This window comes from Accipiter gentilis, chromosome 28 (assembly GCF_929443795.1).
Source record: "Accipiter gentilis chromosome 28, bAccGen1.1, whole genome shotgun sequence".
NCBI lineage: Eukaryota > Metazoa > Chordata > Aves > Accipitriformes > Accipitridae > Astur > Astur gentilis.
The window spans coordinates 14,085,505-14,103,819 of record NC_064907.1 but is presented as its reverse complement, the minus strand read 5'-3'; the positions used below and the strand labels follow the sequence as shown (position 1 = coordinate 14,103,819).

The 18,315-nt window shown below is 38.7% G+C and overlaps 1 protein-coding gene across 1 annotated transcript in view; it reads right to left on the bottom strand.

The window, feature by feature from the left end:
• WDR27 (WD repeat domain 27) overlaps positions 1–18,315 on the bottom strand; it is a 132,428-nt gene that overhangs the window by 80,996 nt on the left and 33,117 nt on the right. The window contains exons 19-21 of the mRNA XM_049830926.1: positions 15,671–15,768; positions 14,679–14,800; positions 7,559–7,656 (exon numbers count right to left, since the gene is read on the bottom strand). Of these exons, the coding sequence (XP_049686883.1) occupies positions 7,559–7,656; positions 14,679–14,800; positions 15,671–15,768 (318 nt within the window). The remainder of the gene's footprint in view (positions 1–7,558; positions 7,657–14,678; positions 14,801–15,670; positions 15,769–18,315) is intronic.

Here is an 18,315-nt window from a genome sequence, read left to right as displayed (position 1 = left end):
TGCTGCATTAAAAAAAATCTTGACTGCAAACCAAAGTTTTCTTTTTTTTAACCACTATTCCTTGTATTCTGTTACCTTGTCCCAGCGTTCTGGTATTTGTTCAGAGACCCTTCAGTACCAGCAGATCCATTGAGGCTTTACAAAATCCGAGTATAACTTGACAGTAGTAGTAGCTACCTTAGATGTTCTGTACACATGGGTTTCATTTTAAACACACACCAAAACCCTTCACATCGGAGCTCAGCATGTTTTCACCAGCAGCATCCAGCAGGGACCACATGTTCCCCATCCTGTATACTTTCATGCATTCCTAGTCCCAAACTTGGAGGAACTCCAGCCACTGCTTTATCCCTTTTTCCCTCAGAATCCAGATAACAAGACTCAAAGCTCCAGGGAAAGAAAAGATGGCAAATCATGGGGTCCTCATGTTCAGAAGAGACCAAAAAGTAATCAAATTCTGAGTATGTATATATGTGTATCTTGCTCAGGATGATGTCAAGCAGTTAGTTCACAGTGGAGAAGCAAACTGAAAAGTATCTGAAAATTGAAGGACCATTCATTCAAACTGTATGTCTGACCCTAAGGGTCTCAAAGTGTAATTGTTATAAAATGTATAAGATGAGTTCCATGTGGCTACAGGAATTCTACTAAAATATGTTGCCAGGAGAGCTTATGATCTAGTTGCACAGGATCATAATACTAGTTGGAGATTTTACCTTAACGTCTAAAACTATCTTTATACAATTGGCAAATCTTTTCAGAGGCTGAAAGAGGGTGAAACTGATTTTCCCTGGGATCGTGCATCAAAGCATTATCATGCATCTGAGTATTCTGCAGAAGAAATTCAGTATGTCCAAGTAGTCCAATATTCTTCAAATATCTTCACTGTGCTCCAATAAGCACCCACTGCCTTTTTTCCAGAAAGATATGAGGAATGGCTATTTTGGCAGCAAGCAGCATTAGAGCAGCTGGACTTCTATTCCTCAACTGTTCAGAGTGTGAGTCAGAGGCAGGCTGCTCCTGCCACCAAAGGTGTTACTGTGGTGGTGGTTGGGACCTCCTCCCAACACCTTGCCCCTGCCAATCTCATTACCTGCAACGGTAATCTAGCAGCTGTCACATCTACCTCCCCACACATACCATAATAGCAGCTCAGACCTCTAAATTGGGCAGTAATAACTTTTCCCTGCTCTCCCCACCTCTGGGTAGATAACAAGCACAACTGTCCCATTCCTTCCTTCTAAATTAATTCCCAATTTCGGTTGTTATTGTCCATCCTGCTCTCTTATGCAACATTACATCCATTCCCCCAGCAAGTTTCCTATCTCTGTAGCAAATAGAGAAAAGCAAATGATAATTTCATAGAATCACAGAGTCACGTCATGGTTGAGGTTGGTAGGCAGCTCTGGAGGTTGTCTTATCCAACCTCCCTGCTCACACAGAGCCAGTGTGGCTTCACCAGTGCTACAGAGAGGGGAAGCACCACCTCCCTCAACCTGCTGGCAACACTTGTCCTAATGCAGCCCAGGACATCATTAGCCTTCTTTGCCACAAGGGCATATTTCTGGCTCATGTTCATCTTGGTGTCCACCAGGACCCCCAGGTACTTTTCTGCAAATCTGCTTTCCAGCTAGTCACACCCTCAGTATATACTGGTGCCTGGGGGTTGCGCTTGGTGCCAAGGGGACTTTGCACTTCCCCTTGCTGAACTTCATGAGGCTCCTGTCAGCCCATTTCTCCAGACTGTTGAAGTCCTTCTGGATGGCAGCACAACCTTCTCGTGTATCAGACACTCCTCTCAGTTTTGTGTCATCAGCAAACTTGCTACTCTTGGCCCCATCATCCAGATGTCAATGAAGATGTTGAACAGGATTTGAACCAGTACTGATCCCTGGGGTACACTGCCAGTTACTGGCCTCCAACTAGACTTAATGCCACTGATTACCACCCTCTGAGGTTCCCATTCAGGCAGTTTTCAAGCCTCCTCACTGTCTGCTCATCCAGCCCATACTTCATCAGCTTCTCTATGAGGATGTTATGGAAGACAGCTTTGAAAGCCTTACTGAAGTCACAGTAGACAATATCCACTGCTCCCCCCTCACCTTACAAACCAGTAATTTTATCACAGATGTTTATCGAATTGGTCAAGCATGACTTCCCCTTACTGAATCCATACTGACTACTCCAGACTAATTCCTTGTCATTTATGTGTCTGGAACTAGTTTCCAGGATCAACTGCTCCATCACCTTCCCAGGGATTGAGGTGAGGATGACCAGCCTGTAGTTCCCTGGGTCCTCCTTCTTGCCCTTTCTGAAGGGCCTTTTCCTCAGAAATTTATAGAAACTATGTCTTCTTGGCCAGCTAGAGATAGGAACAATTACTGAACAGATATTGTAAGGCAACATATAAAAAACACCCAAGCTGCAGCTACAAAGACAACTTGTGCCTCACTTCATTTCATATTCTGCTAAACACTAAGTGTCTTAGATTAAGAAGTCTGCTGTTGATGCAGGTGTTCTTCCTTCAAAGGGAAGGCAATGGCTGATAAGAGCAGAGACAGAGTATTTTTTTCATGTCAGCATGAGCTGACCTGAGCAACTCTTCACTCACCCAAAAATGTTTCTATGGGACAACCTCTGCAAAATCAGTAAATCTTTCTTCAGTTATTCACCTAGGTTGAATGATCAGCATATTCATACGCTGATCATGCGCACAATCTAGCAAATTCATCAGTGCATGGCTTCCCTGCACAGAGGTATTGACCTTGCATTATCTTAATCTGTTTATATAATACATTACAGATCTGTGTATATACTACCTATGTTACTATACCTTTCAGAAGTGGAAGGAGTTACTTTCAAGTTAGGAGTATTGCTTAGAACATTAGGCAGCTTTTGGGTTCCAACTAGCTACATGGATCTCAAGCTTGGTAATTACCAGAACCAACTTATCAGCACTTTTTTTTTTGGAGCAGAAACAGAAATAAAAACATCACAGGGCATTCCTTAGTGCATTTTGCAGACCTGTGCACCTTATGTGAGAAATGAATATAATGGTGAATATGCATGAGCATGGTGCAGCAAGAGCAGGGCTGCTACAAAAGGGAAAATGAGTGAGAAGCCAGTGGTGGTCATGGCACAGTGTCGTCACTGACCAGGGCACTGTCCCACTGTATCTGAATAGGGTGGGCAGAGTAGTGTGCTGATAACAAGGTCCATTGACTGTCCCAGAAAAAGTGACATGATGAACCAGGTCCAGGGTCCATCCTGGGAGTCCAGTCAGGAGCAGCAGGAGATGAAGTCAGATACAGGACTGGAGGCAGGACTGCAACATGGATCAGTTGGAGACAGAACTCAAGGCAAACTACCTACAATGTAGGTCAAGGTCTATGCAGGAAACAAGGCCGGAGGCAAGACTTGAGACAGGTACATCAATAACATAGTTCAGGCAAGGACTAAATGTCCAGGACTGAGCTTAAATGGAGTGCCTGAAGCAAGAAGCAGAGATTGCATGGTTGGGGGGTCCAAGGCTGATCAGGGCAATTAAGGCCCAGTGGTGTGCTCAGGCCCCTCATAGTGCAGTCTGTAACTTTCAAGACATATCTGAAAATCTGTGACCAAGCCAGGCCATGCAATTAGTGTCACAAAGAATGAAGCTTTACTGCACTGTGACTTTAGCCACATTGTAATGATGAGCATGGAAGGTCCACATCAGTGCCTAAAAGCTTTGCAGAAGATCTGAAATCCGTCTTGGGGAAGAAAAGCTTACACTACTTCAAATTCTAGAACCTCTCTTAGGGAAGTGACTCTTTGGAATGAATCATGCAAGGGAAAGAGCAAACTGCTGCAGAAGTCTGGACAGCTGATTTTTCTCAATATCAGTCAGTCATGAAGATGAGGGTATTCATGTAACTTTGCCAATGAATGTGAGCTGGTGCTACAACTACGTGTTTAGTCAATATTTGAAATGCATTTAACAAAGTGAAGAAGGCAACACTTTAAATTGATAGTTTCCTCTTAACATAGTGCTTGAAAGAAACTTCCTTTCTTCTGGATGCTTTAATGCGCAGAATTATCTAATCTACAAGTGGGAGGAAATGAGAAGTTGAAAGGATCCAGACTGGTAAAAAAGAATTGAAAACAGTCACGTGAAATTTAAGTGACAAATGAACATATTAAAGCAGCTGGTATTTAGTCTAGTCTGCCATTTTGGGTTGTTATGGGTTTACTGTGTAAGGGAATGGAATTTTCCTCAATTCCTAAGTTTCTGCACTTTTTCTATGCATTGGTTTTACACAACTGGGATATATCTGTCTCTCACTGCCCTGTATGTTCATGAACCTAGTCACTAAAAACAGGCAGTCTGAATCTTTCTTGGTAATCCTAAAGCTGGTAACTGTAATGTTCTTCTCATTCAGATTCCCATTGCACCTGTCTAACTCCTGTGTTCACTGCTTCTACCTTGGACCCAAGAGAAGGTATTTTTACTTGTTCTCCAAGTAGCCGTTCTGTTAAACAAGATAGACTTAAATTGCTCTTCACAATGCCTTGGAAGTTGGCCAAAGGTCATTATCTTACCCTAATGCATGTATTCATAAAGCCTCATAGTTCATTATCCTAACCTGGAAGAAGAGTAGCCAGAGTTGGTTCTTCTTCCAAAAAGATCTATTCTCCTTGGTTCTTTATTTGTAAGTATGCTTTGTAGATTTTCTGGAGCTTTTCTTAGCTACAGTTATAAATGAGGAGAATGCATAAAAATATTCAAAACCTTCAGATGAAACTTTACAAATCCATGCATTTCAAAGCAAATGAAGCAGGAGTCTAAGTAAATCCAAAAGTCACTAGCAGTGTCCAAGATTCCCTCATTTATTGGCAAGATGACCTGGCTGTGTGAGGTTGGCTGACAACATCAGAAAGTTAAAATGCCTTTTCTTGTACCACCTTCAGAGGAACCCATAACACTCTCTGGCACTCTCTGAAGCAATCTTGGAACACGTCCAGATCATCAATAGTAAAAGAGACAGACAGATTCACAGCTTTATCCAGTAAGAATTATGAAAATGGAAGTTGCAAAATACTCTCACCAACTTCAAGAACAAAAGAAAAGATAAGTTAAATGAACTTTCACTGGAAAAAAAATGTAGTTTGATAATACAGACTGAATGGAAAAATTCTTGTGGAACTCAAAAAAAAATTCAAAACCTATAAAGCTGCAGGCCAGGATAACATGTCTGAAGATTTACTCTAAGCAAAGATCAAAAAAGAACCTGAGCATCCTGCTATGATTCCTCAGTCAATGATGAGAAAAGGAATGCATGTCAGAAGAATAAAAAAAGGAACCATCATCAAAGAAACTGAATAAAGAAACAACTAAAAGTCCCAGGGAAACTGTGCGGAGTTACTCTGAAAATTATTTCCCATGCTTTCAACTGCATCTTTCAAGAGCACCATGCTGCAGGGTTTTTTTCCCTATTTAATCAGAATTTCTTACTTTACAGTATTATTAAATAAAGTAAAAATGGATAAAACTCATTAAGGGCAAAAAGAAGATTAAACAAAAGCAAAACAGTTTTCACTGTGGATGTCTAGGGCAAATATTTAGAACAAAATCAACAAACAATAAGGTTGAGATCTTGCAGTTAGTGTTACTATCCACAACACTGCAAACAGTATAAATGAGAAGGCGGACTTACCTTTGCTATATTTCAAGAACACTGGACAAAGATTTCACTAAACAAACCCTATTCTGGCAAACCCAAAGCAGAAACAAAGAGAGGTCATTCCAGAGGGACCATTCAAAACACAGTAATGGCGGATGCACCAACTTTACAAATCAACAACTTTAAGAGATTAAAGATACTGCCCCCCCATAAGATTGTTTAGGAACTAATCTCTCCTGTAAGCACCCAACAGTGCAAGAGATGGACTGGATTTGATTGGACAAGATCTAAGAACAAAAAAAAAAAAAGCAAAAGTTTTCAGTCTGTGTAACTGTATAGTAGACCTAACACTTCAGTGCAGGCTTGTTCCAAGTTCAGATAGAGCTTTCCAAACTCAGCCGTTTCACATTTATTTATGTGAAAAACACCTGGTGAACACATTAGGAAAAAGTGAACAGTTTTCTTCCTTATGAGAACTCAAGAATAGATTTTAAAATACAGAAGACTCAATCTCTGGTCTGAGCAATGAGTGAAAATTTCATTTTTAAAAATTGTTTGTCTTTTTTTTTCCTGAAAGTTATTAGCAAGTGAAAAATCATGATCTATTTTCTCTATTTCTTCTCTACAACAGTTACTACCATTGATCACTGTGTAATGTGTAACAAACACACACACATATACATAATACCTAATAAGCACCCTTAAAATATGTGTTATTAATGACTTGAATTACTTTTTTGAAGTTTGGCTAATAGAACTCAGTGGACACTAGAATACACTGACTCTGCCAAATTAAATATAGAGCAAGAACATACATAAATTATTCCCCTCTTCATTTAATTGATTGCCCAGATTTTACACTTTAACTATTTTACCATTCACCTGCTCTACTTATATTAGTATTTAGAAACAAAGAGACAGATAAGTGATCTGTGAAAAGCTTTCTACTTTTTCATTACTCTTCAGCAACACAGTTTGAGCAGCTTATTAGAAAAACATAAGAAGGTAACAGATTCCAACCCCAGCAGTCTCTAGTTTCATTACTTTCTGACATTCAGTGTAGGTAATACAGCAATGCTTTTGGCAAGAACATATATGCCCCCTATAGTATTAATGTATTCTTACCACAGAAAGATGGAAATGAAAGGTTCATTAAGCATTTCCTAAATAGAAAATTCAGTACTAGAAAAATTATATTAAATCTTTCAATAAGTATATGTTTACATACACACAAAGCAAATATGAAATTATTCTTTAAAACTTAAACATCCTCCTGTCCAAACCCCTTTTCTTTTAAACATAATCTTTCAGCCTGCACAACAGAGGCTGCCCCATGTATTTCCTTTCCTGAGAAATGTTCCCTCCCCACCACTCTCTCCCTTTGTCCCACAGCTTTCCCAGGTACAACACTGAAAGGTTTTTAGAAAAAGCGTAGCAGTTTATTCTGAGTTTATGATAAAGTATTATGCAAATTTATAGCAGCACTACATACATGATTTGTAATAATGTTGTTACAATGACATTTGTATTTTAAAAGCTGGAAGATAAATTTTACCTCCTTTAGTTGTAATGACATGCTGTTTTGGAAATACCATTAGCATTCAATTCAATATACTATTTTATATATCTAATTAGATCTACAAAGTTACACAAACATGGGTGATAAATCTTGACCATTTAATGGCTTACACATAACTAACTACAACTGAGGAACCAGCATTTTGTTTGGTGTGTTAAAATTAGTAAATTCCAACTAGCCTTTAATTTTCTTTTTTAAAGGCCTAACTGTAGATCTGATTCCACATCCAAATTTCTACTCGTATACCACAGCAAGTATGACAATTCTGAATAAAGATAAAGCATGGCTTTTTATTCCAAGGTACCTAATTCAGCCTTACCTCAGTGTTCTTAAATCCCACAGTTTGATGCCATCACCTGCAGCTGTGGTCATGAAAAGATTGTAAGCTTCAGGTTGCTGAGTGCTGAAGGATGACCCCTGTAAAACATGAAATCAGTTTCAGGTAACTATTCTTGTGGTGCTAAATATTTATAGAATCATAGAATATCTTAAATTAGAAGGGACCCATAGGGTGTCCAACTCCCTGCTCCTTACCTAAAACTAAACCATATGACTAAGACCATTGTCCAGATGCTCCCCGAACTCTTAGAGGTTTGGTGCTGTGACCAGTTCCCTGGGGAGCCGGTTCCAGTGACCAACCACCCTCTCAGTGAAGATTTTATTCCATGTAAAAAATAAACAATGAATGTTTGTTAAGTTATGTGATAAAAAGCTTGTCTGCACACACAAAGGAGTGCAGAGGAAAGTTGGCATGTGGAGGAACCCCTATAACCCAGTCAGAGAAATGGAGCACTTCTCAGCGTTGTCCCAGGACGGCCATGAGCCCTTTGGTCCTGGGGTGACACCCACCATGATGAGTCAATGGGAGAGGCTCTCTGGGTCATCTCACAGACTGATGGGGATTACTACCTATCAGGGTATGGGATTCATTATGGGATGTAGGGGAAAATCATTCTGTGATTGCACAAGACATTATGGGATGTTTAGGGGAGGAAATAAGGGTGGGGAAAGGGAGAGATCAAAAAGTAGTCCAACATTTAATTATAAGCCATGTTTAGCTCTGGCATAAGTGGGCACACTTCCCATTGACTTCAGTAGCAATTGCATTCATTCATAACAGGACTGATTTTGGCTTTGTACCTTTAAATAATTAAATCCAGTCTATCTTTAAACCTCTGATTTTTTAACATCCACATTGGCAAATCCTGTCCTTTTTGCTGGCTACAAACTTCTTTCTCCAGGGAACTAAATATAAACAGTTAAAACTCCTTTTTTCCTTTCCCCACCATTCACATTCTTGATTTGGCTGAATACATCACAGAAACCTCAAGGCCATTTCCCGCAATCAGTGCTTGACTGCCAGGAATCTTCTATTCGTTATGAAAACTGGCGTATAGCTGGAAAATGCTCTAGTATTTATTCAATAGAATTCCCCAAACGGCAAGACAAAGCAGGGCACTCCGCATTAAAAAGACTATAGGAGCTTTCATTTACTTCGCTTCAAGAAGGTTTCCTTCCTAAACTAAGGATTACCACAGCCTGCTCTAACAGATGAACTAAAATGCACTGTGCAACAGATTTCCCAACAAATTCTACACATTCTCACATTAGCTGTGTATAACTATAAAAAAAGAGTAATTGTAAAAGAGAAAGACAATAGTGGTTCAAAGGATAGTATTCATTAAAAGTTAGAGAGCCTCCTTTCTTTTTGTGTTTTTGAAACTTTTACTCACTATCCCTTTCTTCAGTCAGCAATGATCACAGAGTGCAATACAAAAAGTTATACTGACACATGCACATTTACTTCATGCACTACTCCTTTACTTTAGAACACACTTACAGTAATACACATAAGAAGAAGTGTAATCTCTTTGTTCCTTTCCTGCCCTGGCACTTTTTAAGTAATATACTTTACTAATACAAAGCTATACTTGTATCTTCAAACTATATTTGCTACTGAATATTGTTGTAGAAGACAAGAAAATATATAGTAGTTGGGATAATATGCAAGTTGAATTTTATTTATCTCTTTGTGCTTTTACAGTCCATTAATTTATGATAATCTATAATTTATAAGAATGTAATGCAAAAAGTAGCGTGTTCCAACACACTCTTCAAACTATATTCATTCTGACAGACAAATCATTTGTCTATGCCCCATCATCTTCCTCATCCACCACTGTAATTCTTCTTCAGCTTCTCTCTAGACTAACTACATTGCAACTTCTACATAAAATTTTGCCTTAAGAAGGACACGGTTCAACAGAATCCCTATCTCATTCACTAATTCCATATGAACACCATTGATATCCAAACAGTGCAGCTGGCTTACGCTAAAGGCATCGATTAATAGATGTCTCAGAAAACACTCCACATCTTCCAGGCAAGCACATACCTTCAGATAGGTTTGGCTAGGAAAAAGTTAACTAACTGAAACTTCTGAGTTGCCTATTACATTTTTCAGCCTTCACATCATGTACATTTCCTGATTAATGGACCAATGAATTTTGAAACAAAAGGGTCTAGGCAGAAAACTAGAAACTTTGTTGTTTCTCTGAAAATTAATGTAATCTATAACTGTGTTTGCTAGCAGAACATAATACCATCCAAATATTTGTGGTTGATACTGATAGATTCCTGTTCAAAGAGTACGCTTTGCAGCACTACAAATGTATTTCTAACACTAAAGCTCTGAATCTGTGTGGTCTGATCTCAAATTGCCATCTACTTCTGTATCTCAGAGGTTCCTAAACTCTAAAACAGGAACACCATTTTGATATTTCAATCAATTCATTATACTATGTTTCTTAAAAGTTAGTATGCAAAATAATGGAACCATGAAAAGTCACATAATACTTTGGTAATCGTTGATAATCAAGTTCCATTAGGTGATCCTATTTATCAAACCAAAATCATCAAGTTTGAAATCACTGGTTGAACAAAACAACTTACAGCAGTGTAAATCCCTTATTATCAGCTTAGGATATTTGCCTTGATAGGCTTGGTATAAGATGGCTAAAGACTACTTCTCAGAGTGAGGTGAAGCTACTACAAGCCAGAAAGGCAACATTCACTCACTGCCTCAGAATGAGCTTAATGACATCACTTGGGTCTAGTAACACCCTGCACTAAAATATCATAAGCAGTTCTGAGAGTAGGGTCTGGAAACCAGACAGAGGTTCAGGAAATAACAGAGTGTCCCTCAACACCAGCCGATGACTGAAAAGTGGGAGATTTCCACCAGTTTCCTCAGGCTGAGGAGATCAATGAAGCTCTTTCCAACAGCTCCTAAGCAAGGGCTCTGAAAAGTAAGCTATTACACGAACTTGCAGCAGTATCACCACCACACCTCAGCAGGACCATGTATTTAGCCCAGTTTCCTCATGAAATGATGCAATTGTACTCTCTGCTGATTCCCACCCAGAATTTTTTTTAACCTGCTTCACTATTTAAATCCAATCTGACAGAGAGATAAAGGTCTTACAATAATTATGTTTCCACAAGGTACATGTAAATGAGTTATTAGCAGAGATAAATTCAAACCAGCACAGCCATTAAGGAAAGTGATTTTGTTTGCAACCCATTAACCAGCCAATACAACAGTAATTTACAACAGGTGTGCAGTCTGGCATGCCTCTCAGTCAACTAGGAATTAGGACATGACAAGAAGATAAGGTTGTGATGGGGAGGGCTGTTTAGGGAACAAAACTGAAAGTGCATGTGGTGGGGAGGTGAAGGTTATAAAAAACACAATAGTCAAATCGGAGTTTTTGTGGTGGATTTGGAAGGTGATGTTTAAGGACACAGCCTTAAAATCCTTTAGAAATGATGCTTAATTAGTTTTGTTACTGCTGGAAGAACCTGTATACAAAGAAAGGCAAGCTTTGTGTTGTCATTATATGGTATGCCCTAGGCGTTTCAGGGGAATTTGGTCCTAAAATGCTTTTTAAGGAAACAAAAATACACTGAGGTTTGGAATAATAAATATTAATATGCTCAATTAAATCAAGATTATAGAGGTTCTAAGCAAGCAGTATAAGGCCTAAAGTTCTGCAAGCCATTTAATTGTGCAAGCTTTAATCATACACAGAGCTTCAAGAACTAGGCATGTCTTTGGTGGTTTCCCCTCCTGAACTTCAGTAGCCAAAGTTGCGCTATTTTGAATGCAGGAATAAGGGTTCTTTATGTATCAAATCCTAAATAACTGTACTAATCTAAAGTAGATGACAAATGGGAAGTAATGTGCCACATGTAATACAAATACATAAACAAAAATCTGGTAGTAAGCATGCTACCCAGAACAACTTCTTCCTTAGGTGAGATTCCCTAGGTGAGGGGGTTTTTGTTACGATTTTGCCCAGCTTCCTCTTTTCCTTCTACTGTTTTTCTTTATCCAATACTTTACATTTGTCATAGCCCCATAAGTCTAGCTCTAAAATGGCCTTTTTATAAGTTTCAGAATACCCATCTCCCATCTGAGAGATGCTTGCTACATTCTTGCTCTGATTTGCCTTCCCTGGTGCTGACAAAATAACAAAAATTCACAGCACAAAATACTGTTCTGTAGAATATAAGCAAAGACCTGAAGAAAACACAATCAAGTCACTGAAATACTATAGATGGAAAGGCATAGTGTGAAAATATTTATATATCTGTTGGCATACATATATATACAGTGTGTATATATAGACATAGATTACTCTCAACCACTGTTGCAATTTAAGTTTTTCAAGTCAATGTATTCATTATTCTTCATCTCACTATAAACATGTAACAACACAGGGCAGCTTCTTACCTTGTGCAAATAGGGAAACTACGGTCTTTAAAGACTTACCAGCCAAGATTTTTTTCTTACATTTCTTTCTGCTCTGAGTCCAGTAATGACAATTTTTTCCCAGCTTCCATTCAATTTTTGTAATTTTTCTTCAGCATTATACTATTGAATTTTTCATTTCTGAAGTAATCCTTTGCATTAAAAGCTGAGTTTAAAATGGGAAGACCTTCTAACTGTGCCACTGCCTTTAATTTAAAGATGTTTAGAATTATTCTTTGTACTAAAGCAGAAGTCCCAGCCTTCTGGGAGTGAGCTTTACTGATGCTGCTCTCTTCAGTTCCCTGCATCCTTCTCCTCCCTCATGGCCATTATTTCCCCAAACCTAGTTTCTTCCAGTCCTTGCATCTGTCTCCTCTGGACTCTTGCAAGACACTGAGGTTCAAGGTGGTGAGAAGGGAAGACATAATCAGGGCAAAGCAGCTCTGGGAACACCACTAACTACATGGTTGTGAGTGACTGGAACAGTATGGGGCAGGGAGGATTCTACTAGAGTGAAGGGATTAAGTATGAGAAGGAGGAGAAAGGAAAGAGGTTGTAGGACATGGAGAAGTGAAGACTCATAGCTGGAGAGGCAGAGCACCTGTAATGATATAGAGAGACACAGCCTAGCTTCAACTGGTGACATAGCTTCGGAGATGTAAACTGTCCAAGTGGCACAGGATCAGGGGTGCAGGCTTCAGCCATACGATGGTTATTCTAGAGCTCCAGCAAACCATCAGGAAGCTTGAGGCAGTACAGTTTTCACAGAGGTTGCCAGTGAGAAAGGGAGAAGAGTGACAAGATAGAAGACAAGCTGGAAGCCCCATCTGGTTGCTGCCACTGTTCTTGTCTCCAAGGAAGAGGGAGAAGAGTCAGTAAGAATGGGCAGAGCCACCACCAAATGCACACCTCACCTGAAAAGAAGGACCACTGCAGCAATTTGCTAGCCTACAATAGCAAACACTCTATGTACTTATTCTATATATGTGCACTGTGTGATTACATACTCTACATTCACTGCAATATTTTACAAAGTGTTAAGAAGAACCGAGATTACCTTGCATAATTCAAGCTTCAGATAAGGGACAAGTTTTCATCAACTGTACTTAAAACTGTACAGAAGGTTGCAGACTGAATATCTCAGGCAAGGATACAGCCTGATTTTACAACCTAATTACAGTCAGAAAGATTCAAAACATTCCTGCTAAAGAAAGATAAGCTGTGGCAAGTAATGATTCAGTAGAGTGGTTTATAATTTTCAGCATACAATTACTGGATCAAGGCTTCATCACAGTGATAACTGCCACTGCAACAAGGGATGTGCTATACTCTACAAAACATAAAGTGATGATTCTGACCACCGACAGTCATTAGAGAATTGGCGGGGGGGGGGGGGGGGGGGGGGGGGGTGGTGCTGAACTCATTGATTTTAGCCAGTATATTTTGGGCAGATTTCAAGAGAAGGAACTATAAAGAATTCTACTCTGGCTTCACTACAATTACTGCAGATTTTGATAAGCAAAACAACGTTTTCTTGATTCTTGAGAGACAGAAGACTTTTGCATTCATTTTATTTAAAAGGCCACAGAGAGAGATTTTCAAATTTACACACAGCATTCTGCATATTTTTATAAGTCTACAAAATATTTTAGCATATTATCTTAATGTAAATGCACATGTATATTTACTCTAACAGCTTTAAACTATACACTGTAACAAAATAGTTGATGTGTAATTTTCCTATTGACTTATCTAAAGTATTAATTTTATATAACTGAAAAAATAGAGAACCTTGATCTATAATTTTTTTTAAAAAATGGTCAATTTTATTTGCTATACCACATACCTCTAGGTTTTTTCCCCAAGTGAATACTTGCCCACAGCTTTAAAGTTTTTCTTGATTAAATAACCTGAAGCCACTAAGCTGACCAAGCAAAAAGAAAAGCCAGAACTTTAAGCCTGTATGTGTTACAAATAGTACTGAAATAGTTAGCACAATTTTAAGTGTTTTACCAGATCACATCTCTCAGGAAAACCCACAAAGACTTCTACAAAAGTAGTAATAAGGAACTGTTTTAAACCCACAGAAGCAAGGACTTTCCAACTGGGAATGAAGAACCCTACTCAACCAAACCTAACACAGTAGGCATTCCAGCATGTACAATACCGTAAGACCTCCAAACATTCAAATCAATCTTCAAGTAAAAAAAAAGAGCAAGGATGAGGGCTTTTAAGTCATCTATTCTATTGCTACTGAGCAATGGGTTTGTTTGGTTGCTGTTTCTGAAGTTTCAGAATACATCAGAAAACTTCAGATTCAACTTCAGAGAACAGTCACATAAGGAAAAGTTCCTGCTGAACTACAGTGTTACAGTCTTGTGCAAGTAAAGCAAAGGGGTAATATACACTTCCTTAATAGCAAGTTTGTTCAGTCATTCTCCCTGCTCCCTGCTTTCCACTGGAGAACAAATGAGATCTGGGTGCCTTTATCACACAGACTTATGACCTTGCCCATCCTCCCCAACATATAAAAAACTCTATCAATTACAATCAATTATGTTATTAGCCTCCGATTTCTTTGTTGATGGAGTTGTAGTGGTACTATAAAATTTAATAAAGTATATACCTTATTTTGGCAGATCTGATGGACCGATCTAGTATGAACTTCTGGTATCACTGCTGTGCTACGGCCTGCGTTGAGGTCAAAAACTTCCAATGCTCGGTTGCTGCCAGCTGTAAGTACAATATCTGTACAGTTCTCTGTGTTAAAGTTAAACTGATCTAAAGGAACAAAAGCATATAGATAGACAAAAAGACAGGTAAATAGGTATCAGTACTCTGTTGTATTTAGTGCTCTATGAGCATCACCAAAAATCTTACAGTCCTAAAAAAATTATGTCCAAGGCTGAAGTTCAATACCACAAAAAAATACACCATTTTTACTCTAATAGAAAAAGAGTAGTTGTCCTGGTTTCAGCTGGGATAGAGTTAACTGTCTTCCTAGTACCTGGTACAGTGCTATGTTTTGAGTTCAGTATGCGAAGAATGTTGGTAACACTGATGTTTTCAGTTGGTGCTCAGTATTGTTTAGACTATAGTCAAGGATTTTTCAGCTTCTTATGCCCAGCCAGGGCACAAAAAGTTGGCACAGGACACAACCAGGGCACCTGACCCAACTGGCCAATGCTGTATTCCATACCATGGGACGTCCCATCTAGTTTAGGAACTGGGAAGTGGGGGCAGGGAATTGCCGCTCAGGGACTAGCTGGGTGTCAGTCAGCAGGTGGTGAGCTATTGCCCTGCGCATCATTTGTACATTCCAATCCTTTTATTACTACTGTTGTCATTTTATTAGTGTTATCATTATCAGTTTCTTCTTTTCTGTTCTATTAAACCGTTCTTATCTCAACCAAGGAGTTTTACTTTTTTTCCCCCTGATTTTCTCCCCCATCCCACTGGATGGGGGGGAGTGAGCAAGCGGCTGCGTGGTGCTTAGTTGCTGGCCGGGGTTAAACCACGACAGTAGTAAAGAATCAAATGCTAATTAATTTAACTGAAGTTATTTCCATCTCATTAAGTCCAAAGAACTATAAAGAAAATAAGAAATACAAAGGATACAAGAGTAGAAATCATTTACTGCTGAAAGGCTGGTAATCTCCATTGTTGAAGCCATGGGAAATTTCTGTACCAATTTGCAAACACTTCTCTGTTTGTATCTGCAAAAAATATCAAACAAATGCTAGTGTTAATGAAATAAGTTACGATTTGTGGCCACCAGTAAACTCCCACTGGAATCACAAAGCAAATCAAAAAGCTGTCTTTCATTATTAAAAATTAAAGCCACAGACCTTTTGACTTGTTGCTGAACTCTATTAAAAAACTTGGTAACAAAACTCATTTGGGTGAAAAGAAACATGATATTCCTATACATAAGATAGATCTTCCATCAACATGAAACACTAAAATGATCCTGTATGTATATTGAAAATGTTGGAGAGAAAAAAAATCTGCCAAGTATCTATGATCAAAAAGCAGAAATACCACCAGCATTTAATGTGCTGATCATAGGGGCAATGAGAAAGAAAATCAGGAGAAAACAGTGAGGAAAGAATAATTTCCACTTAGATAGGAACAGAACAAGGGGCTGATCATACCCTACCAAAGAAATTTGGCTTCCCAACATACACTGGACTCTTCAAGGTCCTGTGGGATATCTGCCAGCTCCATGCAGATGCTGCAGACATGCCAAGCCCTCTAAAATGGCTTCAGACTTATTTACAGCACACAATGAAGAACTGTGTTGTGAATCAATCTGATTAGATCTTTCTGTTTACTGAAATATATCAGCACAGACATCATGAATCTGATCTTAAATCCACTGAAGTCAACAGAAAACATTCCTCCGTGAATATGGATATGCATATGCATATGCATATGTTGGGCAAGTGTGTGATTTCCATAGAAGTCTCCTAAGGAATATAAACAGAGCTGTTAATAACTGTACTGGATCTGGTTAAGGTGGAGTTAGTTTTCTTCATAGTAGCTTGTGTGGTGCTGTGTTTTACATCTGTGACAAAAACAGTGTTGGTAACACACCAGGGTTTTAGCTGTTGCTGAACAGTGTCTGCACAGCATTAAGATATTCTCTGTTTCTCACTGTGCCCCCAGAGTGAGTAGGGTGGGGGAGTGCAAGAGTTCAGCTGGGGAAATAGCCACAACCACTTACCTGAATTATCCAGAGAGAGATTCTATAACGTAAAATGCCAAGCTCAGCAATAAAATTCGGGGTAGGAGTTTTGTGAAAGCAGCTATTGCTCGGAGACTGGCTGGGCATTGGTCTGTCAGTGGGAGCTAGTGAGCAATTACTTTTGCATCATTTGGGTTTTTTTTCTTCTTCATTCACTGACTAAATGGTCTTTATCTCATCCCATGAGTTTTCTTCACCTTTGCCCTTCCAATTCTCACCTCCATCCCACTGGAGGATCCCCCTGGGGGAGAGTGAGTGAGCAACTGGGTGGTGGCTTAGCTGCCACCTAAGGTCAACACACCACAATAACTCAAAATTTCTACATTGTGTTCTAAATGCAAACATTTCTATGCAGTAAAATAATTCCAATGTAACTGTAAGTATCATACTTCCATTTTAGCATGTCTGTCTAATGACAATACAGAAGTTCATTCGTGACACGCTTGTAGGAATAATTACTGTTTCTTTCCAAAAATGCTAAAAGTTTGCAAAACTGAGATTATTTGACAAAAGCAATACGTTCATCAAATGGATCAGTTCAAAAGAAAAATGGTTAACAATTTGCTTTTGCCTTTCTTTGTCATTCCGAAACAATAATCTGGAAAAAAAAGCTCAGCTTTTCCAGGTAGACATTAGAGCTACTTGAGCAGTGATGGTGAAGCCGAAGGTAAAATACAGTGTTTTGCAATTTAATCCAAGAACCTTTTGTGGTTTCCACAAGTATTTTATTCAAGTAAACAACAAAAATAAACTGCTGTAGACTTCAGGAACAACTGATTTATCTCCATTTTGGGCTAAAGATATCCAAGCTAACTTTAAATAAGCTGGCTGAGATAGTAGGAACAATCTAATGAAGGCAGCATGAAGCTTCCTCTGGTCTAACTGACCCTGCTGAAAGAGGTTTACTGAAACAGTTACATTGCTCCCAAATGCAAGAACAATTGTACTGAGTTAGCTGAAGTATCTCTTTTCTACAGTGCAGTCTGCTACACAGATAAACACCTCACAGGGTATTTCCCAGGTAGAAGTTCACCTAGAAAGCAAATTTTCAACCAACACAGTAAACTGAGATGCATCAAATCCAAGTGAGGACAAAACTGAACCAAAGTAACATAGTAAAAAAAATAGAACAAGAGTATCCATTAGCAAAAAAAAGAGGAATTTCAGTATCTTTAAGACCTTATATTTTTTTGACACAAAGCATTTGCCACATGTCCTATACACATTCAGTTCAAAGTGCAAGTCAGCTATATATGTTTATATAACAATTTGGGTTACCTTTTTATTGCTTTAATTATGCCTCCATAAACTAAGAATTAACAGGCAGCACAGAAAGTAGGTAATTAGATTGTGGAAGAAAGGTGTTACATAATTCAAACAGACACAAGACAAAAGCTTAAATGCCACTCACTTGTAATATGTAAGAACAGAATTTGAGAATAAAAATGTATGTTGAGACGTGAGCAAAAGTGCACAATCTACATTTTAATTTAAAATAATTTCCTGTTTGCTATAG